Genomic DNA, 22,172 nt, shown 5'->3' on the forward strand with positions numbered 1-22,172 from the left:
GAACCGCTCGGATGGTAGGATGGTTAAGTTTCCTGATATAACCGCTCAGAAGAAACTGGCCCTGAATCGCTGGTCGGCGCAGACTGGGTGGGCCGAAGAGCCTGTTTCAGCGCTGTACTTCTAATGTCTAAAGTCTAACCAAGATGCCCCTTCTAAGCTGGTCCAATTTACCTGCATTTGACCCTTATCCATTTAACCTTTTCCAATCCAGGTATGGTATCTGTCCAAATGTTGTCAAATGTGGAGAACTGTGCAACTGGTAAAACGATTAGGGTGAAGGAAAGGAGCAAGGAGGGAGGGGGGAGACGTGAATGATTACGTTACTTAAAATGAGAGAAATCAATGTTCATACCACTACAGTAATTGATTGCAGAGATATAGGGTTTCAGTGGAGGAGGAGGAAGATGATAACAGCAAACCTCACTGAATGGTTATAGCACAGAGAATGAAGGATGAGAGAACTGGGGGAAGAAGTGTATTTAAAATCTGCAAGCAGGTTGGGGTTGGTCATCATCAGGTTTTAATGCTGAATGTTTTTAGGGCGGCTCAGTTGCGCAACGGTAGAGCTGCTGCCTCACAGCACCAGAGAACGGGGTTTGATCCTGACCTCGGGTGCTGTCTGTGCGGAGTTTGCGCGTTCTCCTCGCGATCTGGGTGGGCTTTCCCCTCGGTGCTCCAGATTCCTCCCACATTCCAAAGACGTGCTGGTTTGTAGGTTAATTGGCTTCTGTAACTTTCCCCCTAGAATGTAGGATGCGGAAGTAGGACAACATAGAACTGAAGACGGGTCTCAACCCGAAACGTCATCTATTCCTTCGCTCCATAGATGCTGCCTCACCCGCTGAGTTTCTCCAGCATTTTTGTCTACCTCCAGCATCTGCAGTTCCTTCTTAAACACTGGTGTGCAGGTGATCGATGGTCGGCATGGACTCGGTGGTACAAAGGGCCTTTTTCCACGCTGTATCTCTGCCCTAAACTACGCTGGGTTACAGAAGATAACTATTTTTTAAAATGGAAATCCGCAAAAACTATTTCACACACAATCACTGGCAAAATTGCACTTTAATAACTGATGTGTGGAAAGGTCGGGGAACACTTTCCTGCTGATTACTTGTATTCTGGGAATGAATTACAGTCCTCTATTAGAGGTCTGTGCCTTCCAAGCGCCTGGCTGCCTTCTCTTGGTGTAACTCGGCGCTGGGCTTTATAGAAGGGCCAATACAAAGGGAATTGTTATTGATTGTCAGAGCTCTGCCGTCAACCTCTGTGATGGATTAGCTTCCAGGCCCATTTTGGGGGGTTGCAGAGGTCATTTACTTTATACTGTAACGTACCAAGGACAGGGGGAAATTGCCAACAGCCTCCTCCCAAACATTGTGGCCTTAAAGACACCACTGTGCCCCAGCAGGAAGTCCAGTGTCCTGAGAAGATGCCAAGGTGAAAGGTCAAAGATCACAGTGCTGACATCCGTGAGACTGAAAGGATCAAAGTAACGATGACATCCGCATTGGGGAACGTTAGTCAACTGAGGTCAGTGTAGGCGGAGGGAACGCAAGGCAGTGAGAAGTAAAATAGATCCTAAGGGGGAGAAAAGACTGACCTAGAAACTCTGTGACAAAAACCTGCTTTATTTCAGCATGTCGCTCACAAAAATCGATTTTTTTTTCATTCCGTGGAGTTGAAAGCAATCACAATGGTTTCCAGCTCAAATTGGGCGTTCAATCAAGGATTCTATTGCGGGGGTTTTCCCTCCTTATGTCATTACAGTGCAGCCCCTACTCCAGCAGAGTGGGTCAGAAATTGGGTCTCACGTTCATCAGTCACTGCCCCGAAACGTTGCCCATTCCTTTCCCCGCCACGGATGCTGACGACTGCTCCAGTGTTCACCGTTCAAAATGTCAGTGTGACCAAACTGGCATCATACCAAGGCAAGGCCTTTCCCCCCACACACTGCCCTGTTACGTGACACGTGGTTCATAAGCTCCAAGAGCAGAATTAGGCCATTCGGCCCATCAAGTCTATTCCGTCATTCAATCATGGCATATCTTTCCCTATCAACCCCATTCTCCTGCCTTCTCCTCATGACCCCTGACATCAAGAATCTATCTTTCTCTGCCTTAAAAATATCCATTGACCTGGCCTCCACAGCCTTCTGTGGCAATGAATTCCACAGATTCACCACTAAAACAAAACTCCTCCTCGTCTCCTTCCTAAAGGAACATCCTTTAATTCTGAGGCAATGACCTCTGGTCCTAGACTCTCCGACTAGTGGAAGCATCCTCTGCACATCAGCTCCACATCTGATCTATCTAGGCCTTTCACTATTCAGTAAGTTTCAAAAAGGTGTCCCCTCATCCTTCTAAATTCCAGCGAGTACAGGCCTATTGCCGACAAACGCTCATCATATGTTAACCCAATCATTCCTGGGATCATTGTCGTAAACCTGCGCTGGACTCTCTCCAGCACCAGCACATCCTTCCTCAGATATGGGGCCCAAAATTGCTCACATTACTCCAAATGCGGTCTGACCAGTGACTGATAAAGCCTCAGCACTACATCCCTGTTTTTGTATTCTCGTCCTCTCGAAACAAATGCACGTAAAGCAGCAAAGATTGAGGCCAGGGCCGGAACGGTTGGGTCAAGTGGAACGAGACGTGGGTCACAGGTTATGGGGCAAGGTCAACTGCTACCGATTGCTGGTCAGAGAAGGGCCTGCCGCTCGAGAGTGGGCTGCTTCCTCCAGCAGATTGCTTGTTCCCCCTGATTGAACTCATTTTTCACCTTCCACTGTCGGGATGATGCTGCTTTGTCTTTGCATTGGTGCATCTTGGACAACTGTTGAATCTTCCCACCCCACCTCTCAAAATACACAACTTTTAAAAAAAACAGGGACACAAAATGGCAGAGTAACTCAGCGGGTCAGGCAGCATCTCTGGACAACATGGGACAGGTGACGTGTGTTGGAAGGAACTGCAGATGCCGGATAAAGTCTGAAGAAGGGACTAGACCCAAAACATAATCTATTCCATTTCTCCAGCGATGATGCCTGACTCTCTGAGTTATTCCAGCTCTTTGTGTCCATTTTTCCTGTTTCCTGCACTTATGTCCTTTTGTGTAAACCTGCAGCTGCAGTTCCTTGTTTTTACAACTTTTTTTAATGATGCGAAAAGAAGAGCTTGCATTTAATCCTCAATGAAAAGTGCCGCGTGGAACACAGAAGCTATTGCCATCTCATTGGGCAGGCAGTGGACAGGCAAGTCTGCACAGATGCTGCTAGCAGTGACATGAAATCCCACCGCCTTGGTTTCTAAAGGGCCTGTCCCACTTGGGCGTGATTTGCGCGTTACGCAGGTGGCGCGCGATGATTTTGTGAATCCTGGGGCACCCCGCACGACCCCGTGTCACTGCCTACGCCACCACGTCTCACCACGCGCCATGCGCGCGTAATGCACTCCATGCGCGCGTAATGCACACCATGCGCGCGTAATGCACTCCATGCGCGCGTAATGCATGCCATGCGCGTGTCACGACACATAAATGATGTCCCGGAAATGACGCGCAAATAACGCCCCAGTGGGACAGGCTCTTAACACTTTCCTGAAGTACAGCAGAATAAATTGCCTTCAGGTGCCAGATGACAGGACATGTAACCAATGGGGATCTTTATTGCCCGAACATTTGGTGTTTTGTTCAAGGAACAAAGGACAGTTTACACCGAATGTCCATTGAATCCTTTAGTTCTATAGTAACAACCTAGTTATTCATTTAGCAAAGATCTTGAACCAATTGAATACACGACCACTCCAATCCATTGGTAAACTGTCTACAAGTCGTACTAATTTAGATGGGACCTATGTTTTCTCCTCCGCATTTGGCAGCATAGAGCAGCATATTTAATTTGCATTTTCTGTCTCCATCTTAACAACTTTGGATATTTAATATGATTTAGTGTAGTTTAGAGGCACTGCATTGAATCAAGCCTATCGAGTCCGCGCTGACGAGCGATCCCCGCACAATAACACTATCCTACACACGCACACTAGGGACGATTTACAATTTTACCAAGCCGATTAGCCTACAAACCTGTACGTCTTTGGAGTGTGGGAGGAAACCAGAACATCTGTGTTCGATCCTGACCGCAGGTTCTGTCTGTACGGAGTTTGCATGGTCTCCCTGTGAAGTCCATGGGTTTTACCCGGTGCTCCGGTTTCTTCCCACTCTCCAAAGCCATATAGGTTTGTAGGTTAATTGGCTTCTGTGAAATTGCTAATTATCCCAAATGTGTGTAGGATGGTGCTAGTGTGCGGGGGTCGCATGTCGACGCGGACTCGGTGGGCCGAAGGGCCTGTTTCCGCACTGTACCTCTATATTAAAAACTGAACACCCAGAGATCAGGGGGAGAACGTACAAACTCTGTACCGACAGCACCCGTAGTCAGGATCGAACCCAGGTCTCTGGCGCTGTAAGACAGCACCTCTACTGCTGCAACTTCAAAATTAAAATATCTGCAGGAGCAGTTAGGATTGTAAGCCACCTTTCCAAGGAAATAAATGTGCTCGAGACGTTGGCATAAGATAAACCTTTCATTAAAATGCAAAATGCTGACTCCAAGGGTGAAACAATGACCCTGCCAGATTATTTCTTTAAGCAATGGCAAATGAATAGTCTTCTTCCTTGTTGACAATGAGCAGCTCGACAAGGCACACAACATCGTACGTGCAAGGCTGCCTGTTATTCGGGTCATTAAGGTAACCAAGTTACTTCTTTCCTTTATGTAAGAAGGGCTGAGACGTTCAGGGTTGGGGAAATTCATGAACTAAGTGATTTCAAGGCACAACGATCATCGATGGCTTGAGTAACATTGGGTATGTGCAAATATCCAGAATTAGGTGGTTGTTAGTCTGGTTGAGGCCACAGAGGGATGGCTGAAAGTTTTGAAGAGAGGTATTGTTAGATTGGGAGCTAAAGTAGGTCACCTTTCAAGATATGTATTGTGTTTGTGTGAAATATGGAGCAGTTTCGGCTGCGGGTGATAGAGTTCTGGATGAGAACTTCACATGTACAGAGCGAGGATGATAATATTTTAATCACAGATTGTAATAAGTCTTATATTGTGAAATTGAGGAGCGCAGCACAAATTTATTTTCAGTTTAGTTTGGTTTAAAGATACAGCGCGGAAACAGGCCTTTCGGCCTACCAAGTCCGCGCCGACCTGCAATCCATGTACACTAGCACTATCCTACACACCAGGGACATTTTACAATCTTTACTAAAGCCAATTAGCCCAAGCCAATGGAATGTGGGAGGAAACCGGGACACCCGGAGAAAACCCACGCGGTCACGGGGAGAACATACAAACTCCATACAGACAGCAGCCGTAGTCAGGATCGAACCCGGGTCTCAGGCTCTTTAAGGCAGCAACTCTACCGCTGCACCATTGTGCTCGCCCCAATGTAGTTTGAAGACTGGACAGGTTTGTTAATGAGGACAATGCACTGGGGATAGATTAGGCCTTTATGTTTGGATAGCATTGTTTATGATCTAGGGTTGGCATGGTGGCACAGTGGTAGAGTTGCTGCCTTACAGCTTCAGAGACCCAGGTTCGATCCTGACTACAGGTGCTGTCTGTACGGAGTTTGTACGTTCTCCCTGTGACCTGCGTGGGTTTGCTCCGGTTGCTCTGGTTTCAAGAGTCAAGAGTATTTTATTGCCATTTGTCCCAAACGCAACAATGAAATTCTTACTCCCCCCACCCCCCCACATAGTCTCATATTCCAAAGACGCGCAGATTTGTAGGTTTAGTGTTTAAGAAGGAACTGCAGATGCTGGAAAATCGAAGGTACACAAAAATGCTGGAGAAACTCAGCGGGTGCAGCAGCATCTATGGAGCGAAGGAAATAGGCGACGTTTCGGGCCAAAACGTTAATTGGCTTCTGTAAATTGTCCCTAGTGTGTAGGATAGGGTTAGTATATGGGTGTCAATGGTGAGTGTGGACTTGGTGGGCCGAAGGGCCAGTTTCCATGCTGTATCTCTAAAAATCTAAAAATAAATAAATAAATGATCAGCCTCGCTGATTTAGGAAATAGAGGATCCTTTCCTTGCACCAGTGTGCTTGTTTAACAGGTCTGTAGGTGGTAATGCTCATCGCCTTTCTTCCTAATGGATTGTTGCATCTCAAAGTAAGCAATCAACTATCGGGAAGGAAGTTGAGGAAGGATGTCTGGAGGCGTTGTTCAATTGTGTTTCAGTTGCTCTATTTCTTGGACGTGTTTACTTATCCCCTGTGCAAATTTCTACAGAATCGAGCATTATCTGCATTAGATGTTCCATTCGGAATGATAAGTTCATAAGGAATAGGAACAGAATTAGGCCGTTTGGCCCGTCAAGTCTACTCCGCCATTCAATCATGGCTGATCTATCTTCCCCTCTCAACACCATTCTCCTGCCTTCTCCCCATAATCCCTGACACCCGTATTAATCAAGAATCTGTCAATCTCTGTCTTAAAATACACAATGACTTGGTCCCCACAGCCGTATGTGGCAATGCATCCCACAAGTTCACCACTAAAGGAATTCCTCCTCATCTCCTTGCTAAAGGTACATCCATTTATTCTGAGGCTATGGCCTCTGGTCCTAGACTCTCCCACTAGTGGAAACAAGCTCTCCACATCCACTCTATCCAGGCCTGTCACTTTTCGGTAATTTTGAACGAGGTTTTCCCCTCATCCTTCTAAACTCCAGCGAGTAGAGGCCCTGTGCCGTCAAACGGACATCATATGTTAACCCAATCATTCCTGGGATCATTCTCGTAAATTATCTCTATAAGCTTTCACTGGGCATGTGATTTATTAGACCGAATCAGACTCAAAACTTATGTTCTGCACCAAAGGAAAATACTGTATGCCTTGGTAATTCACTAAAAAATAATCTTGAACAAAATTAGTTGGACCAGCGCGTGTTTCTAAGATTCAAGGACAGAAATTGTAAATTACAATTTGAGCTCACTAACAATTTAAAATTATAGTGAAATACAGGCGATTCTTTTTTTCAGTTTCCTGCCTGAAAATATTACTCAGAAGAAAATCTGCCCCAATTTGTGGAGAAGCCTTAATTCAACTGAATATTGAAACCTCTTCAATGCCTGTATATTAACTTACCTTTGATCAGTATTAGAGGTTGAGAGGAAATGCAACCAAGAAACACAAACTTCTGTTGTCAGTGTTAATAAAGTGTAGGGTTACGTCTAGATATTTTGTTTTCATCCTGTGATGTGCATGAAATCTGAACTCCTTGAACTGTGCTTTGCTTACAAGGGCTAAACTGGGCTCTGAAATTGAAATGCCTTTTTCCTTTCACTACAATCCCATTATTAATCCTTGTGCAATGCATGACAGAGCCGATTACAAGTTTAGATGTGTTCTGTTTAGCTTGGAGATGCAGTGTGGAAACATGCCCTTCGGCCCACCGAGTCCCTGCCAACCATCGATCCCCGTACACTAAAGGTGAGGGTGGGGAAAAGCTTGGCAAGTGATAGGTGGATACAAGTGAAGGGGATTTGATTGGTAGATGGGTGGACAAAGTTTCCTATCCTTGTCCTCCACAGATGCTACCTGACCAGCTGAGTTACTCCAGCACTTTTGTTTACACAAGGAACTGCAGATGCTGGTTTATACCAATGATAGACACAAAAAGCTGGTGAAATTCAGCATCTCTGGAGAAAAGGAATAGTTGACCTTTATAGTCGAGACTGTTCTTCAGATTGAAAGTCAGGGGAGAGGGAAACGAGAGATATGAAAAGGTACATAGAACAAATGAATGAAAGATAAGCAAAGAAATAGTGTCTGGTTTCACTTCACTAGGGACACTTGATACATTTGCCAACAACTTGTGATTAGTGAAGTAAAATACGGTAGGAAATAAAACTGGAAACAAAGCCAGTATAAGTTGCAGTTGTACTCTGTAAAACTTTGTTAAACACTAATGAATCTAGAGCAGTTAGCATTCTGCACCTTGTGACAACTCATTCGAATGTGTTTAGTTTAGTTTAGAGATACAGCGCGGGAACAGGCCTGAGTCTCCAGCACTGTGAGGCCGCAACTCTACCGTTATGCCACCGTGCTGCCCCTGTTCATTACACTAGGAGGATTTGTAACAGGAATGATTTACATAGTACTATCTGGTCATTTATTCTATGAGGGAACAAAAGACTGGCTTGTGGATCTGACCACGGTGCGAATGTTTGAGATTGACAAAATACCCAGATTGTTGTGAGCTGTCAGATTAGGCTGTCTCTTCTGCTTTTACTCTATTTACAATCAAGTTGGTCACTGCAGTACTATTTCTTGCTTGGAGCTCCCATCAGTGATTGTTTCAGGCTACAAACTGTGAATAATGGCTTTCAGTTCAACAAGGCCAAGGCAGTCCTCCATCTTAGTCCATGTAAAGAATCTTAAAGCGCAGGTGCACCCCTTCAATATCAGCTTGGTTTGCTGGCTTTATACAGGTCCACCACTGATTTTCCAGCAACTGTTGGTCTGACGCCCCCTTTTAATCCAGACTAAATCATGAGAGCGCACTTGAAACCCCCCCCCCCCCCCAGATGCCCCTCCCTCCCTAGGCCGGGTGAGGCAGCCGATCTCGACCCATCGGAACCTCCGCTGCCGATCGGCGGGTCGAAGTTGCCTCCTGCGGCTGGGGCTCTGGAACTCCGGCCTGGCCGGATCCGGCAGGTCCGTTCCCGTAGCCGACTTCCAAGGCAGACTTTGCGGACCGGTATGGCGGCCTCTCGGCATGCTAGGCGGAACGTTCCGGTACAGTTGGACTCCCCTCAGAGGCCGTGACCTCTGCTGCTCCGGCAAAACGGATAATCCAGAAAGGGCCAAGGGTGCCGGAAAATCAGTGGTGGATATAAAGAAATAAAGAAAATGTGGAGTCTTCAGATTCTTCCGGAATTCCTCGGGACTCGGAGCGGAGCGGAGACGGCGTTCCGGCTTTCGGCAGCGGCGACATCACCACGGAGGTCCGCTGGACTGGAGGACGGCATCTCCGGCCTGGATCGATCGCCTCAGCGCAGAGGGAGAACAAGGAGGGAAGAGACGGAGACTAAGACTTTGCCTCCATCACAGTGAGGATGTGCTTGGTGAACTCACTGTGGTGGATGTTTAATTTGTGTTTATTGTATGTTTTGTTATTTATTGTTTTACTGTGTATGACTGCAGGCAACATAATTTCGTTCAGACCGAAAGGTCTGAATGACAATAAAGGAATCAAATTCAAATTCACAATTCAAATTTCACCCCTCTTCAAATAGTCCTATCGCAGAATGATGATGATTTTTTTTTTGTCTAAGCTCTTAATGGAGCAAAATGTGGCCATTTGACCCAACCTGCCTGGAACAGCTCTAGAAGAGTTCCACCTCCTCGCTTACATCTAAATAAGTTATCTAGTTCTCAGACTAGTTTCACTGCCCTCCAGATCAATGTTACTTTTTTTTTATGCCTCGTTGTCCACTTCCCCTCAGCCAACAATGAACAATCATTCATTTCCTTGATCACCGTCTGCTTTGATCTGTCCTGTTCACACCTTACATGCTCTTTGTACCCTTCAAGTATCTCAAGTTTCCCTCTCCTCTGACTCACAGTCTGAAGAAGGGTCTCAACCCGAAACGTCACCTATTCCTTCTCTCCAGAGATGCTGCCTGTCCCTCTGAGTTACTCCAGCAATTTGTGTCTATCCTGAGAAAGTTGTTTGTTTCCGTTCAGACTTGTAGTTTGAAAGTTTCTGTTGAATCTGCTGCCATCACCCTGTTGAACAATGAATTCCAGCTTGTAAATACTTGCCGCTTAAAGTAAATACTCCTCATCTCTGTACCACATCTGAGTGAAAAAGAGGCCTCTCAGATGTCCTCTAGTTCTTGAATGCCCTACCCTGGGTAAAATAAAACTCTGCATTCAGCATATCTATTCTCCTCGTTATTTTATATACCTCTGTAAGATCACCCCTTCGCCTCTTGTGCGCCAAGGAATCAAGTCCTAGCCTGCTCAACCTCTATCCTAGGCCAGGCCGACCCTGCAACACCACCAAGACAACGGGCCTTGATGGAAAGCTGTATTTAAAGCAACTTGGACTTAGAAAATGGCTCAAAAACCGGACGACTCTTGTGTATTGCCTCAGCGAAGTATTTGTGTAGTTTGTACCTAATCTGGGATTGGGTTTTAGTTTAGTTTAGTTTAGAGATACAGCGCGGAAACAGGCCCTTCGGCCCACCGAGTCCGCACCGACCAGCGATCCCCGCACATTAACACTGACCGACACACACTAGGGATAATTTAGACTTATACCAAGCCAATTAACCTACAAACCTGTACGGCTTTGGAGTGTGGGAAGATATGAAAGATTGCGGAGAAAACCCACACAGGTCACGGTGAGAACGTACAAACTCCGTAAAGACAGCACCCGTAGCCGGGATCGAACCCTGGTCTCTGGCACTGTAAGGCAGCAACTCTACCTCTGCGACACCGTGCCCCCCCCCATATTATGTATTGTAATAATTGACTGAAGTTTGGTTTAGTTTAGAGATATAGCGTGCAAACAGGCCCTTCGGCCCGTCGAGTCTGCGCCAGCCAGCGATCACTCGTTCACACTAGTTCTAGACTGCACATCAGGGATAATTTACAGACGACAATTAGCCTTCTAGCGCATGTCATTGGAATGTGGGAAGAAACCGGAGCACCTGGAGATAAACCACGCGGTCACAGGGAGAACTTACAAACTCTGTACACACAGCACCCGTAGTCTGGATCGAACCCGGGTCTCCGGCACTGTAAGGCAGCAACTCTACCGCTGCGCCACGGTGCTGTACTGTACTGCACTGCATACAAAATAAATATTTCATTGTACCTCAGTACATGGGATAGTAAAGAACCATTGAACCACTGTTAGTTTGATATTGAGCCAGGTAGATTGATGGCAGTAGGAATATAAATATTTTGCAAACTCTAGTATATCATTTGCAGAAACAGGTTGTGTGTATTGTGTGCATTTGTGAAATTAATTTTAGATGACTTAAAATCAAGGAAGCATGAGAGAACCTGCATCCAATGAATAGATTCAGGGTTTTGGGGATTGCTGAAATCACATGAGGTTGGATCTTTTATCCTAAGCCAATTATAGAAATCCTATTTTACAGCAGAAATGCACAGAAGTCCGACACCATGCAGACAAAATGGATCTGGTTTATGTACTTTCCATGTTCAGGCCCATAACTTCCCGAAAGTGTCATGTAGAGAAAGAATCATATGATCTGAAGAAGGGTTCTGACCCAAAAAGTCACCTATTCCTTTTCTCCAGATATGCTGCCCGACCTGCTGAGTTACCACAGCATTTTCTGTTTATCTTAGATGGGATGCTTGCATTCAGTGGTTGGGACATTGATTATATTGAATGGCGGTGCTGGCTCAAAGGGCCGAATGGCCTACTCCTGCCCCTATTGTCTATTGTCTCTAAGAGTCTGGAAGTCAATATGCATTTTCATCGTAGTTTGTAGAAATAAAGAACTGCAGAAACCAAAGATTTGACACAAAGGGTCTTCAGAAGGGTCCCGACCCGAACCGTCACCCCTCTATCTCCGGAGATGCTGTAGTACTTTGTGACTATAATTTTCATAGGACGTGGATGAGGCTGCATTTGAAGTATTACGTGCATTTGTGCAGGAAGGAATGTGGAGGCTTTGGATCAGGAGGTATTAGCTACTTGGAGAGGTTGAACAGGCTTGGATTGTTTTCTCTGGAATACCAGAGGTTGCGAGGAGACCCGATGGAAGTAGATCAAATTATGATCGGATTAGATCGGGTAGATTGTAAGAAGCTTTTTCCCAGGGTGAAAACTATCAAACACTGGAGGGCACAGCTTTCAGGCCAGGTGGGCAAAGTTCAAAGGAGATGTGCCGGTCAGCCTTTTTACACAGAGGGGGGTGAGTGCCTGGAACGCGCTGATGGTGGAGGCAGATACAATAGTGGCATTTAAGTGACTTTTGGATAAGGTCATGGGTAGGTGGAGAATGGAGGGAAATGGATTATGTGCTGGCAGGTAAGAGTTGGTCACAGACATTGCGGGTCGAAGGGCCTGTTCCTGTGCTGTATTGTTCTATGTAGAAACAAGGAACTGCAGATTCTGCTTCATACCAAAGATAGACACAAAGTACTGGAATAATTCAGCGAGTCAGGCAGCACCTCTGGAGAAAAAAGGATGGGTGACATTTTGGGTTGAGGCATTAGAAAGGGCACCCATTCTTTTTTTTCCAGAGATGCTGCCTGACTCGCTGAGTTACTCCAGCACTTCGTGTTTATCTGTACTTTTCTATGTTCCAGATCATTGATGCTGAACTTACAGTGTAATAGCAAGATCTGCAGATTTAACGGCACCAATAACTATGCCAACCATTCCCACTAATTCACAAATTCCCAGCTCTCCCACAGCCCACTGTCTCCGCCTCTTCTTCCCGCCCCCCCCCCACCCTCACATCAGTCTGAAGAAGGGTCTCGACCCAAAACGTCACCTACCCCTTCACTCCATAGATGCTGCCTCACCCGCTGAGTTTCACCAGCATTTTTATCTACCACTAATTCGCGAAATCAGTCTTCAACGGCATAAAAATATCAAGAACTAAAATTAACTGATGTGGTTTCTATCCTTCTGAAGTATCTCGACTGCTGGTAAATTGGTTTAGTTCATTGACGTATTCATCTCTGGTTTTACTCATAAAGTTAAAGTAACAAAGAAATATGTAGACCCTGTAATTACTGACGAGAAACAACAGTGGTGTCTGGATATTTGAACCACACTGATATAAGTCTTCTCAAGGAACATCTAAACAGATTAGATTGGATTTAGCCTCTTTGGCTTTGAGTGTAAGTTCCCAGCTGATGGCCACAGTCTGCATACACGACAGCATTGTAGTTCAAACTGAAGTTTCCCAAAGCTTTTAATATGTTTTTTTTTTCACACAGCGTAATTTTGATCTGATGTTAATGAGCCGCTCTTTCTGTTTGCTTTGGTGTAAAGTGGATTAACGAGGGAGGTCAGGGTGGGAACTATGGTGCTGCACTCAGGCATTGGGTACGTTCATAGACAGTCTGCATTATTTCCAGCCCATCGGCTGAAAGCAAGGGCTCTCGACTGGCCACAAGATGTGATCCGACTTGCCTAAATGGAAGGAAGAGAGACGTATTATGTGACCAAGTAGTCGGCATGGAGCAGTGCCTGCCAATATGTCAAGCATTCTGTCCTTTCAGCTTCAATCATTGGCTACACCAGCAAGGACAAAAGAAACAGTGTGGTTTTGTAGAGCAGAGCAAAGATTACGAGAACTGATCAAGGTCACATTGTCCACATACTTCACAAAACCCAATTGATGTCTACTAGTTACTGGAAACAATACACTCCATTATGGCAAACTATGTCAGAGTTTGCAGACAAGGCACATCTGAGTTATTAATTTAGTGTTGATATTCATTCAAAAAAGTTACGTTCCCTGGAGAAATGAACAGCAGATTTATTTTTTTCTAGAAATGGGTTTGTTTTGGCAGAATTGATATTGTGATCGCATGGGAACGCTGATGGAAATAAAGGGATGTTCAAGGAACGTGCACAGAGGCAGTCGGTCAAAGTGTGTAGGAAGGGACCGCAGATGCTGGTTTACACCGAAGATAGACGCAAAGTGCTGGAGTAACTCAGCGGGTCAGGCAGCGGGTTACGGGGAGAAGGCCGGGGAGAATGGGGTAAAATAGATCATCCATGATTGAATGGCGGAGTAGAGTTGATGGGCTGAATGGCCTAATTCTGCTTCTGTCACTGACGAACTAAGTTGGCTTCTTCCGCGCCATTTCCTGGACAGTTGCTCCAAGAAACGATACGCTTTGGATCATTCATCATCTCTGGTCAAATTCTTTCCCATTCCTATCCAATGCTGACATAGGAGCAACTTCACCACACGCCACGTGACTCAATGTAGGGTCGTAACAGTGTCCATGTAAGTGACACTTTCATTGCTGCCATTACGTTCTTATTAAGGAACGATAATGCAGAAATAAAACAGACTGGCTGTTCCATATCGCCACATTACAAAGCTCCAAAGAAGTACAGGTTTGTAGGTTAATTGGCTTGGTAAAAAAAAATGTAAATTGTCGCTAGTGTGTGTCGGAAAGTGTTAGTGTGGTTAGCACGGGCATGGTGGGCTGAAGGGCCTGTTTCCGCGGTGTATCTCTAAACTAAACAAATCTAAATACAGTCAGTGCCCCCCCCCCCCCCTCCCCGTGGGATGTGACCGCAGGATTATATTAATTAACTTCCTCATTTCGTGCTTGGACCCCAACATCAATCACCATCTCCCTCCTCCAGGAACAGCGAGCGACCACACGGTGTCCGAGGAGATTTATTGTTTCCCACACGATGGCCACAAAGCGGTCAGCCCCTCCGATACGGGCCTTCCACTGAGGACGTGTCATGCTTCAGCTCGCCATGAATCAAATGGAATGAAAAGCTGAAAGATTCCTTCACATCCCCAACATCTCGCAAAGCTCCCCTGCTCTGGCCTCCCCTGGGGCCAGGAAGCATTCAAATTTGTCCCAATGTTTTACTGTTTTTCTTAGGAGAATTTTAGCTGCTCCTGGATCTATTTTTAGTTTGGAGAAAGGCAAGTGGCTTTGCTGGGTTATCTGGGAACCTAGTGCAGAACATCACTTGGGCGACACGGTGGCACAGCGGTAGAGTTGCTGCCATACAGCAGCAGAGACCCGGGTTCGATCCTGACCGCGGGTGCTGTCTGTACGGGGTTTTCTCCCAGATCTTCGGTTTCCTCCCACACTCCAAAGACGTACAGGTTTGTAGGTTAATTGGCTTGGTATAAATGTAAATTGTCCCTAGTGTGTGTAGGATAGTGTTGGTGTGTGGTGATCACTGGTCGGTGCAGACTCAGTGGGCCAAAGGGCCTGTTTCAGCTCTGAATCTCTAAACCCCTCTGGTGTGGTAAATAAGGAGGTTCATATTTGTTAGTACTGCCAGAGGCTTTCTTTATAATAGTATTCCTAACAAGATTTAAAGCTAGACAGGCCAATGAAAATGGCATTCTTTCCAAGAGGTAGTCCTCTCCTGTTTAGTTTAGTTTTGAGATACAGCATGGAAACAGGCCCTTCGGCCCACCGAGTCCAAGTACCTGCTCCTTGCAAGCTCATTCTTTACAGAAGCAGAAGTTTCCATGTGGGAGAGTCTCGGACCAGAGGCCATAGCCTCAGAATAAAAGGACGTACCTTTGGAAAGGAGATGAGGAATAATTTCTGTCATCAGAGGGTGGTGAATCTGTGGAATTCATTGCCACAAACAGCTTTGGAGGCCGTGAATGGATATTTTTAAGGCGGAGATTGGCAGATTCTTGATTAGTAAGGGTGTCAGGTGCTATGGGAAGAAGGCAGATGAATTGGGTTGAGAGGGAAAGATAGATCAGCCATGAATGAATGGCGGGGTAGACTTGATGGGCCAAATGGCCTAATTCTGCTCCTAGGACGAGAGAAAGACATAAAATGCTGGAGTAACTCAGTGGGTCAGATAGGTGATGTTTTGGGTTGAGACCCTTCATCAGTGAGATCTTTCCAGAGATGCTGCCTGACCTACTGAGTTACTCCAGCACTTTGTGTCTATCCTCGGTATAAAACAATATCAGCAGCTCCTTTCTACACAAGACCTATCCACGTTCTCCAGAGACGCTGCCTGACCTGCTGAGTTACTCCAGCATATTGTGTGTGTTATTTTGGATTTGAACCTCTTGTGTGCAAATCTGAGATTGAATACAATTGCTTCCTCCCCCCTTGTGTATCACCTCCCCGTTACACATTTGCTCCAATGTTGCTGTACTGTGTTGTTGGCTCCCAGCCCCCGGCACACTTTAGCTCCCACTCCCCCGCACTTTTGCACAGAGAGAATTCATTTCTCGCTGCCTGCCTTGTTTCCGCGTCTCTGGCCCGGCGTCCCGGACTACAAAGTGAAGCCTCTTCCAGCAGGACTCGGCCGACAGCTGCGTCTCCACACTTGGCTTCCATTTGTGCCAACGCCAGCGGTTTCATCCGACGTCGGGAGCTGCTTGCGGAGGCAAAATAAACCCCCCGCGGTTTTTAATTTTGGAGCAGTGAGTGACTGAACATAATTAATCTGGGAAGCCTGAATGAAATGGGAAGGCCCCCTGAACAACGTGCTTTCCCCCCCCCCCCCTGTTTGACGAAGATAGACACAAAGCGCTGGAGTAACTCAGCAGGTCAGGCAGCGTCTCTGGGGGAAAATGATGGGTGACGTTTCGGGTCGGGACCCTTCTTCAGGCTGAAAGTACAGGTGTGGAGGAGGAGGGGGGGGTGGGGGCAGGGGGGGGGGGCAGGGGGAACTCAAGGTAGGGAAAGGCCAGAACAAATCCTGGGGGCGAGGAATCATGGAGTTAATGGCACACCAGGTCTTCCAACACCTGGACTGGACTGTGCACTTTGGACTGCTTGTGTTTTCTGTTTTTTTACCTTTTGTCTTTTTTTAAACGGCGCCAATTTTTGTGGTTGTGCAAAAAGCATGTCACTGCTGTGCATACGTGACCATAAAGACGCTCTTGAACCTTTGATAGACAAAATGGCGGAGGCACTCAGTGGGACAGACAGCATCTGTGGAGTGAAAGAATGGGTGACATTTCGTGCGAGACCCTTCTTCAGACTGAGTCAGGAGAGAGGGAGACACAGAGAGATATGGAAGGGTAACCTTTGAACCAGTTAGAGCAAACAGGTTATAGGGAGATAAATGGGGGTTGGAATAGACTGATGAGAGTGCTGATCTGGCACAGAGCTGATGACAAGAGCTCTTTTGCATTGTAGTGAACTTTGAGAACTGAGAAGGGTGTTGCAGGGCAGTTTAAGAGTTACCTGAACCAGTGTGTTTGCAGTTGAACCTATGTCAAACCAGGTAAAGATTTCCTCTGAAGGACAAAGTTGTTTTTTACGACCATTGGTGGTTTTGGTAGTTTTACCGAAACTAGTATTCAAAAAATGCTGGGGAAACTCAGCGGGTGAGACAGTATCTATGGAGAGAAGGAATAGGCGACGTTTCAGGTCGAGACCCTTCTTCAGACTGAAACCAAAACTAGTTGTTCTTTTATAAATTGTACATTTTTAGCAATTTAGATTGCACCATTGTCAATGTGGGATGTGAACACTGTTCTCTGGATTGTTAGTCGTGGCCAACTAAGCCTGGCATTTAACTATTGAATCAGCACCATGGTATGGGGGTTACAGTTTCAGCATAAGGGGGAGGTCATTTAGGACTGAGATGAGGAAAAACCTTTTCAGCCAGAGAGTTGTGAATCTGTGGAATTCTCTGCCACCGAAGGCAGCGGGGGCCAATTCACTGGATGCTTTCAAGAGAGAGTTAGATTTAGTTCTTAGTGCTAAAGGGAATCAAGGGATATGAGGAAAAAGCCAGAACGAAGCACTGATTTTAGATGTTTAAGAAAGAACTGCAGATGCTGGAACAATCGAAGGTAGACAAAAAATGTTGGAGCAACTTAGCGGGTGAGGCAGCATCTATGGAGATAATAATATACGCAGTACGAAATAAATGGAAAGAAAACCCACCACCATAATGCAAGTCACACAAATATACTAAATAAACTATTGTAGTGGTGCCTGCTGGCGCACGCAGGTCTATGGAGAGAAGGAATAGGCGACATTTCGGGTCGAAGAAGGGTCTCGATCACACACATGTCCTATCCACACATTAGGGACAATTTACAATCTTTACCGAAGCCAATTGACCTACAGGCCTGTATGTCTTTGGAATGTGAGAGGAAACCAGAGCACCCGGAGAATAACTCACGCGGTCAAGGGGAGAACGTACAAACTCCGCACAGGCAACCACCCGTAGTCAGGATCGAACTCGGGTCTCTGGCGCTGTGAGGCAGCAACTGTACCGTTGTGCCACCGTGCCGCCCCCACCCCTCCCCACTTCCCTTTCCACTTCTTTGTTTGTTTCATCATCTAAAAATGACGAATTTTCTTCCAAATAATGGCACGGGAAATTTTCTGATTCTAAGGTGAAATTGTTACACAAACTGAGCCGTGTCTTCGCAAACCATGGAGTTATGGGGACGGCAGAGGACGTCTAATTATCAATATATTATCTGCCTCCATCTGTCCCCATTGTTTTAGAAGTTACTTCTTCACCCCTTTGTAAACAATAAAATCAAATTAGGCTTAAAAGGTTTTTTTTTGACGAAAGCAGACTGACTGCATGTGACAGGTAAGGAGGGGTTTTTTTGCTGTCGATTTGTTTGTTGGTGCAGCGGGCAACTCGGTAAAGCGGCTTTGTTTGAAGCTTTATTACATTGGGCCAGGGACCTGCTGAAAGCTGTAGTCAGTAGTTGGCTCTCACTCAGAGGTCGTACTGATTGATGGCACACTGCTCCCTCCAGCTCCTTGTTGCTGATGATATTCATCTCTCCCTGCATAGCATAGCGTTCTCACGCAGGCTGGGCACCCGACTGACTCTCCCCATGCATGCAGGCCTGGGCGTGTGGTCATTAAATCACATTCCAGTCTCTTCTCTGCTGCTTCAGCCTTCCCCAGATATGCCGCACCATTACCAGGCTCAATCATAGAAACATAGACAATAGGTGCAGGAGTAATAATAATAATAATGGATGGGATTTATATAGCGCCTTTCTAATACTCAAGGCGCTTTACATCGCATTATTCATTCACTCCTCTGTCACACTCGGTGGTGGTAAGCTACTTCTGTAGCCACAGCTGCCCTGGGGCAGACTGACGGAAGCGTGGCTGCCAATCTGCGCCTACGGCCCCTCCGAACATCACCAATCACTCACACACATTCACACACAGGCAAAGGTGGGTGAAGTGTCTTGCCCAAGGACACAACGACAGTATGCACTCCAAGCGGGATTCGAACCGGCTACCTTCCGGTTGCCAGCCGAACACTTAGCCCATTGTGCCATCTGTCGTCCCGAGTAGGACATTCGGCCCCGTCGAGCCAGCACCGCCATTCAATATGATCGTGGCTGATCATCCAAAATCAGTACCACGATCCTGCTTTTTCCCCCATATCCCTTTATTCCGTTAGCTCTAAGACCTAAATCTAACTCTCTCTTGAAAATATCTCTATCAGCCCAATAGCTGAGGTGGCACAGGGAGAGATAGATCAGCCATGATTGAATGGCAGAGTAGATGTGATGGGCCAAATGCTCCAAATTCTGCTCCTATCATTTATGAACTTACATGCTGTATCTTAAAAGTCTATAGTCTAAGCTCAGGAGAAAAGAACGCAAACATTTCCAACTCGGTTGAAGTTCATTCCCCGTGCATGAATCCATCTGTAGCGATGTAACATGGTGTTAGAATCCATCTGTAGCGATGTAACATGGTGTTAGAATCCATCTGTAGCGATGTAACATGGTGTTAGAATCATCAGTGAAGTTCCAGCCTTGACCTAAAGCCCTGAGGCTGAAGGGAAGATGTTCAATTGTTTCCGATCGTTACATTAAAGATAACGGAAGCAGCATATTGTTGCCAAATTCATAAACATGATGTATTTTGTGAAGGAAAGGACTTTCATTCGTGTAGTGCAGATCAAATCAGTAACAAACAAGTTCCATTTTTACAGATGTCCATAGTTGGGGAAAATACACAAACACTGGGTGACACGATGGCGCAGCGGTAGAGTTGCTGCCTTGCTGCGACAGTGACCCGGGTTCGATCCTGACTACGGGTGCTGTCTGTACGGAGTTTGTACGTTTTCCCCGAGACCGCGTGGGTTTTCTCCGGGTGCTCCGGTTTCCCCCCACGCTCCAAAGACGCACAGGTTTGTCAGTTAATTGGCTTTGGTAAATTTGTAAATTGGCCCTCGTGTGTAGGATAGGGCTAGTGTGTGGTCGGCACAGACTCGATGGGCCGAAGGGCCTGTTTCCGCACTGTATCCCTGAACTAAACTAAACGAATCACTTCACACGGTAACCAAGGTTCCACAGTGTTGTACTGAATGGATTCAAAGAAGTACTACACTGATAAGAAAGAACATTTGTTAAAAGAAGGATTTGTTGGAGAAAATATGTTGTCAAGCTGGAAAGGGTGCAGAGAAGATTTACGAGGATGTTGCCAGGACACAAGGGCCTGAGCAATCGGGAGAGATTGAGCTGGCTAGGACTCTATTCCTTGGAGCGTAGGAGGATGAGGGGTCATCTTATTGAGGTGTACAAAATCATGAGAAGAATAGATCAGGTAGAGTCACTAGCCCAGAGTTGGGGAATCAAGAACCAGAGGACATACAGTATGTTTAAGGTGAGAGGGGAAAGATTTAATAGGAACCTAATTCTGCAGACTGAAGAAGGGTTTCGACCGGAGATGTCATCCATCCTTCTCTCCAGAGGTGCTGTGTCCCACTGAGTTACTCCAGCATTTTGTGTCTGCTCGAATGAGGTTCGTTCATTTTAATAAGTAACCATCCGATCAAGGCGATTGGAAATGGCAGCGTTTGTGCCACAATCATCACAGCCTGCACCTGAGACACTGCTGGCTTACGGAGGTTGTTTGACTCGATGGGTCGAAGGGCCTGTTTCCAGGCTGCATCTCTAAAGTAAAGATCCGGATTGAACCCGGGTCTCGGGCGCTGTGAGGCAGCAGCACCACCAGCTGCGCCATTGTGCCGCCCTTGATTTTTAATTAATCAAGATCAGCTGCACTAACAGGAACAGAGAGGTTGTTGGATATTACAAGAGCTATGAACTGAATTACTCTTTTTTTTTCTTCACAGGTAGTCCTTCCAACTAGAGTTGGAGGCGTTTATGTTTATGACACACCTCCGCAGATGGAGCAAGATGAATACGACATCCTTCCATCGAGAAATCTCCCTCCAGCTACTCAGCAGGAGATTTATGATGTGCCTCCAAATCGAGGAGGAACAGAATCTACTGGCAATCAATATGGGCAAGAGGTGGGTAATGCTTTAGCATTTAATAAAATGCAGAAAGCTTCATCACAACAGTGTATTAAAAGAACACAGATGGTTTTTGGATGAATACTCTTCCTATGTTTTAAATAATAATTTGAAAGCTTAGCCATATCTCACCAGATTCAGTGACACAAAGTAGTTTAGTTTAGTGTAGAGATACAGCATTGAAGCAGGCCCTTCGGCCCATCCTGCCCACACCGACCACTGTTCTATGTTATCCCTCTTTCTCAACCACTTTGTACACGTTAGGGGCAATTTACTGAAACCAATTAACCCATAAACCCGCGCATCTTTGGGATGTGGGAGGAAACCGGAGCACCTGGAGGAAACCCACGCGGTCACAGGGAGAACGTGCAAACCTCACACAGACAGCATCCGAAGGTTAGGATCGAACCCAGATCTCTGGCGCTTTGAGGCAGTGGCTCTACCCGCTGCACCACTGTGTCACCCAGAAAAGAAAGTTTACATTTATGTAGCGCCTTACCCATCCGCAAGAGCTAGCTGTAAATTGGGTTCTTTAGGAATGTAGTCACTGCAATTATGTGGGGATCTTGGCAGCAAAAGTTGTCCCCACCAACGCCATTGTGATAAATGATTAATTGAAATAAATTGATTAATTTGCCAACTATTAAAAGAACATTGTTCTCATAAATAAATCAACCTTTGTGTTTGGCCCAACACAGCACAATGGTTAGGATTAGATTGTTCAGCCCATCCAGTGGAAGTCACAATTATGCCATTGTGATAGAAAAGATAGATGGGCTATTTTCCTTACTGCAAAATAAGAGCAAGGTTGTGAAACAATGTCAGCATCCCATCCAGAGAAACGTAGAGACATGGAACTGCAGATGCTGGTTTACAAAAAAAAACACAAAGCGCTGGAGTAAACCCAGCGGGTTAGGCAGCATCTATGGAGAACATGGATCCATGACGTTTTGGGTCGGGACACTTCTCCTGACTTCAGAAGAAAGATCCCAACCCGATACGTCACCTATCCAGGTTCTCCAGAGATGCTGCCTGGCCCGTTGAGTTACTCCAGCACATTGTGCCTTCTTTCCTTTAATAGTGAGACGTTTTCTCGTGTCTACGATCGACCTTGCAATGTACTGTAGAGTACAAAATGTGTGGAAAG

The 22,172-nt window shown here is 46.1% G+C and overlaps 1 protein-coding gene across 7 annotated transcripts in view; it reads left to right on the top strand.

The window, feature by feature from the left end:
- The window catches only part of bcar1 (BCAR1 scaffold protein, Cas family member), a 211,011-nt gene that overhangs the window by 166,407 nt on the left and 22,432 nt on the right, over positions 1-22,172 (top strand). For all 7 annotated transcript variants that reach the window (XM_033036289.1, XM_033036293.1, XM_033036294.1 and 4 more), the window contains one exon: positions 20,843-21,022. In XM_033036289.1, the coding sequence (XP_032892180.1) occupies positions 20,843-21,022 (180 nt within the window). The remainder of the gene's footprint in view (positions 1-20,842; positions 21,023-22,172) is intronic.

The sequence above is a fragment of the Amblyraja radiata genome, chromosome 17, assembly GCF_010909765.2.
Source record: "Amblyraja radiata isolate CabotCenter1 chromosome 17, sAmbRad1.1.pri, whole genome shotgun sequence".
NCBI classification, from domain to species: Eukaryota; Metazoa; Chordata; class Chondrichthyes; order Rajiformes; family Rajidae; genus Amblyraja; species Amblyraja radiata.